At 36.5% G+C, this 6,000-nt stretch overlaps 1 protein-coding gene across 1 annotated transcript in view; it reads right to left on the bottom strand.

Annotated features, from left to right (window-relative positions):
* Positions 1–917: 917 nt before the first annotated feature.
* Positions 918–6,000, bottom strand: part of LOC115216758 (tubulin gamma-1 chain) — a 31,117-nt gene continuing 26,034 nt past the window's right edge. Inside the window, exons 11-13 of the mRNA XM_029786320.2 lie at positions 5,589–5,750; positions 4,958–5,149; positions 918–1,221 (exon numbers count right to left, since the gene is read on the bottom strand). Of these exons, the coding sequence (XP_029642180.1) occupies positions 1,201–1,221; positions 4,958–5,149; positions 5,589–5,750 (375 nt within the window). The 3' untranslated portion in view covers positions 918–1,200. The remainder of the gene's footprint in view (positions 1,222–4,957; positions 5,150–5,588; positions 5,751–6,000) is intronic.

Below are 6,000 nucleotides of genomic sequence, written 5' to 3'. Positions count from 1 at the left end.
TTTCATACAAGATGAGGAAGGGATAATTTCTGATCAAGGTGAAGCATGAAAAATGGCTCAAGCACACCAAGACGCAGATCAACAAGTTGAAACACCTGCTGTGGTTCTTCTCCAAGAAGAATAATTTCTGCCAAAACCAGAAGATTAACTTCTAGAACAACACGTGGCTCGCTGTCTCACCCAAGGACATGCCCAGAGTCATGCAGACAAAATTTTCAATGACAATCATGGCCTTTGGTGTTGTCAGCATAAAGGTAATGTCATGCCACCCCACATATTCCCTGAGAGCCTCAGGTTGAATACTGATGGCTTCATCTGTGTTCTGAGTAAGGTGAAGCCCTAGCTCTACTGGTTAGCTGCAGGGAGGCTGTACATGCAGCAACAAGACTGTGCTTTGCCACACCAGCCAGAAAATCCAAATCTGGCGGTTGGAGAATTTCTTTGATCACACAACACCTGACATTTGGCCTCCCAACTTGCTTGATTGCAATCCCCTTAATGTCTTTGTGTGGGACACGGTGGAACAAGAGACCAACAAATCCAGCAGCAATATGAAGGGGATAAGCTGAGGGCCAAGATTACCAGGAATTTCAGGGGTCTAAAACGGGAAATAGTGATGAAGGCCTGTGGCAAGTTCCAAGGATGCTTGGAGGCTGTCATCAAGGCCAAAAGTGGGTTCATCAAGTGAGACCAACAGAACATGTTGTGAAGACAAAGTGACCTGAATGTGACAAGTATATCTGAAAAAATAAGAACACTCATTTTTTCCTGAGTTAGTCATCATGTGAATGAATACCATCCACACCCTGTAACATATACAAGCAATCTAACAACAAACAGAAATAATATAATGTACGTTAGAGAACGCATTTTTATGAGAATAAACTTTAAACATTTTTAAAAATTGTCTTAAATAGAAAATGTAAAAAAAATGTATAATATTTATTTTAAAAAATATAAGTCAGAACATGTATGAAAGGAATCAAGTTAACAGAAATCAGAAATAAATAGGATCGATTCAACAAATGTGTGTAAATATCAGTTTAAGTGAGAAAGACATGCATGTTGAATTACTGTAGAGAACAGTGATATCAACAAATCTAGACTTTTTCAATCATAAATCAGTTCTGTGTGTCACAATTTTCTTCTCTTAGACTGGATCAAAATCAGTTATATTTCCAGAGTTACATTTCTATGCACTCAAACACCGTCTTTTGATGCCTGAAATTAAAATTTTTAAATATTAATTATAATTTCTTTGTATTAAATATTTAGTATTAATGTAATCTACTTTCCCATGCTTGCACGAGTCAGAAAATTTGTTGATACAAGTTTACTACAGCTGGATGCCCTTTCTATCACCAACCTTCACATCTTTCCATGTAAGGTAATAATCTCCCCATGACTGGACATGCTTCAATGCAAAACTGGAAATGAAGGACACCACTTGTATGAAGGTGGCTCTTGTTTACAACTATTATGCAATGTTAAAACAAGGAAACACAAACACAGACCCTTTTATTTTTAATTAAGTCAGTATTGGGCTTCTCAAGAGTTTCACTTAAACAAAATTGTAATCTTAATAATCTCTATGGTACTGGGTATTCATTCTTCTGACAGTCAACATTGTGTGTGCCTGTATATAGGTTCAGTCTCATTGCACAACACCTTAAGCAAGTGTCTCCTACTATAGGCCAGGTTGACAAAATCTTTGAGTGGATTTGATAGATGGAAACTGAAAGAAGCCAACCATGTGTGTATGTGTGTGTACCCTAGACCATCACTTGATGGTTGTAAATGAGTACCATCATCATACAAGGAGAGTTGATTGTTTCCAGTCTTCCAAGAAAAATATGTCCATTATGGGAAAATATTACCTTGCTTGGAAACAAGTGAAAGTTGGTGACAAGAAGGCCATCCAGCCATTAAAAATCTGCCTCAACAAATTGTCTGACCTATGCAAGCATAGAAAAAAGGGAATTAAATGACAATTACATAGGCACATTAATGGCCCTTTGATTAAGAAGCTTGTTTCCCAACTACTAGGTTTCTGGTTCTTTTCCACTGTGTGGCACTTTACACTTGTTCAGTCAACATCGACTTGATGGAGAGAGTGTGCTAATGTACAGCACACACACATTTGATCACTATAAACAAATCCTTTGTGCAGGTCATTCAGCAAAAACTGAACACTCATGTCATCTTGTATAAATGTTTTTAATGGCAATGCAATTAACTCACTGACTGTATTAAACAGGTGAAGGTAAAGAAATATTTTTACTGTAAATTTATAATACAAATAAGAAAATGGAGAAACAAGTTTAGTTTGTTCATCAACTTTCGGATATTAGAATTTTGGATTATTTATTCATTCAACAAAATGGAGAAACAAGTTTAGATTAATTAATCGTAATGTATGCATACATACACACATACCTATGTATACGTAAACAAATATACATACATCCGTTGAAATATATACAAACGTATATACCCACTCATATATACACAAACATGCATGCACCCACATACTCTCACAGAACGTCACAGTACACACATACAGTCCTACCTACAATCCACATACACGTACACATGGACACATCCAAACATACATACACACATATGCATATACATACATTCTTACATCAACATATACAAACACCTACAGAATCAAATCTATAAGTAGGTTTAGGTCTAAAATTAAACAAATAAACTATTTATGAGTTAAATAATTATATACCCAACATTTTTATTAAATGAGTAAACAAAATGAAAACATATCCATGTCCACATGCATACTCGTATAGATGCAATATTCTCTATATGTACCACTATTCGACAAATACACACCCATACATATCCACACATATAGGCGCAGGAGTAGCTGTGTGGTAAGTAGCTTGCTAACCAACCACATGGTTCCGGATTCAGTCCCACTGCGTGGCACCTTGGGCAAGTGTCTTCTACTATAGCCTCGGGCCGACCAAAGCCTTGTGAGTGGATTTGGTAGACGGAAACTGAAAGAAGCCCGTCGTATATATGTATATATATATGCGTGTGTGTTTGTCCCCCTAGCATTATTTGACAACCGATGCTGGTGCGTTTATGTGCCTGTTACTTAGCGGTTCGGCAAAAGAGACCGATAAAATAAGTACTGGGCTTACAAAAGAATAGGTCCCGGGGTCGATTTGCTTGACTAAAGGCGGTGCTCCAGCATGGCCACAGTCAAATGACTGAAACATGTAAAAGAGTAAAGAATATACACCCATATGCACATGCATAAACTAGTACCTACATATATTATAATATATTCTCCCACATATTATTATAAATATATACACATTCTCTAAGAGCCCTTATATACATAAATTTACATATAGAGATACATATTTACATATTATCCCACCCATACACATACACACACATTCACATATACATATATCCATATGTATGGCACGTAAAAAGCACCCACTACACTCTTGGAGTGGTTGGCGTTAGGAAGGGCATCCAGCTGTAGAAACTGCCAGATCAAGACTGTTTACAAGATAAAAGTAAATGTAAATTTCATCTTTAATTTTTTTTTTTTTTTAAAGTAACAAAAAATAGAGAGGAAGGAAAGCAAATCAGCAACTATTACTCTCCAGAAAAACCAGCAAAGTAAATACGATGCCCCATAGAAGAGTCATACAACTAATTACCTCAACAACTATTTTGATAGCAGTTTAACTATTATACCAATATATTACTCTTTTACTTTTACTTGTTTCAGTCATTTGACTGCGGCCATGCTGGAGCACCGCCTTTAATCGAGCAACTCGAGCCCGGGACTTATCCTATCGGTCTCTTTTGCCGAAACGCTAAGTAACGGGGACATAAACGCACCAGCATCGGTTGTGTTGTCAAGCAATGCTTGGGGGACAAACACAGACACACACATATATATATATACGACGGGCTTCTTTCAGTTTCCGTCTACGAAATCCACCAATATATTACTCTTTTACTTGTTTCAGTCATTTGACTGCGGCCATGCTGGAGCACCGCCTTTAATCGAGCAACTCGAGCCTGGGACTTATTCTATCGGTCTCTTTTGCCGAACCGCTAAGTAACGGGGACATAAACGCACCAGCATCGGTTGTCAAGCAATGCTAGGGGGACAAACACACACACACACACACACACATATATATATATATGACGGGCTTCCTTCAGTTTCCATCTACCAAATCCACTCGCAAGGCTTTGGTCGGCCCGAGGCTATAGTAGAAGACATTTGCCCAAGGTGCCACGCAGTGGGACTGAACCCGGAACCATGTGGTTGGTAAACAAGCTACTTACCACACAGCCACTCCTGCGCCTCATAAATGTTAAATTTTAATTAGTTATACATTTAGTTTAGATGCATTCTCTTTAATCCCTTATTCAGTTATTCTCAGAATATTCAGGTTACATAAGTTAAAATAATTCTTGTTTATTTTGCTTTTCTAGTGCTGGTCTAAGCTGTTGCTGGCGATACAACATCCATCAACACATCTCAATGCTATGCCATTTCTTAAATGAGGTCAACTTAAATGGCTAAATTACTATCTCTGAAATTGGAAATTTTAACACACATTACAATTTGCATTTAGTCGCAAATTGGTACATTTTTACCAGCTCCACAGTCCTGGATTGGGTCTACTACCTTATTAACCCTTTAGCATTCAAACCGGCCGTATCCGGCCAAAATATTTAACCTGTTTTATATTGAAACTGACCAGATCTCGTCTCTCACCTCAGCCCTACCATGTCATTCTAAAACTAAAAAAATCACATCACTGAAATCTCTAAATTACAAGATAATGCATGATTAATTCAAACCATTTTAAATAAACAAACATCACATTTGACAGAATAATCTGAACACTAAAGGGTTAAACAGGGGGGGAAAAAAAAGCACTCTATGCAATCAACATACATTTTTCATGCCCCAAGAAAGATACTCTGAGTTGGTAGCAGCATGATATTCATCCACCAATTGTTGCAAAACTTCTCTGGAAGCATCAAATTCTGATAAATCATTGTGGAACATAGGTTCTTTCTTAAATGTTTCCATAAAAGCTTCTCGTTTCCGCAGTTTATCATAATGTGACATGGTCCTTTCAAACAACTGCAATGAAATGTTTATGAATAGAAAATATTAATATCTTACATAAGGGACAGAAATGGTGATGTAAAAACACCAGTTAATCAGTTTGTACAAGAATAGTTTATAGAAAACTAATGTTATGATACCTATAGTTCCAAGATATTGTTAGACTATTTGCAATGACTGAGATTATTTCAGCTTTTTCCCCATACCACATTTAGATACAATTATGATCCAAGTCATAAACACTATTTACAAAAAGTAATGTAACTAAGCTATAGCTCAAAAGCTGAAGCCAAAATATTATAAAGACAAAGGAAATTCAACTTAACTACTGTGACTTATATACAGTAATATATTTTCTAAGGAGTTACTTTTAGTGAAAATGAACAAGCATCAGATTATACATCATATTTTTATATTAAAACAAAGCATGAATAAAAGGCAAAGAACTACTCACTGAAGATATACTGGTGTGATTAGCCAACATTAGACCACTGACTCGATGAGCAGTTAGAATGTAAGGAGATTTTCTGGAAAGTGCAACTTGTATACTGGCTGGACCCCATGGGATAAACTGTGCCAGTTTACGCTCACGGATTCTCTGCAGACTTTTGTGGACCTGTTTAAAAGAAAGAATGAATAAAATCAATCAATTTGACTTATACCAAATTGATATAGGCATACAATATATCTCAAACATTAAGATATATTCTGAAGTGTTTCTACCACTATTGTCACAATAACATTGCTTACATCGGGTAAGTTTTCCAACAAAGTATGAAACAACCACTTAAAATGCAAATAGCTTGAACCTGGTAACTGTCAATATGAAATATATGGTTAAAGAAAGATGTTGCATTGCACTTAGA

Source organism: Octopus sinensis, linkage group LG10, assembly GCF_006345805.1.
Source record: "Octopus sinensis linkage group LG10, ASM634580v1, whole genome shotgun sequence".
In the NCBI taxonomy this organism is placed as follows: Eukaryota; Metazoa; Mollusca; class Cephalopoda; order Octopoda; family Octopodidae; genus Octopus; species Octopus sinensis.
Note: the sequence above shows the minus strand (reverse complement) of the source record. Positions and strands in the feature narration are given on the sequence as shown.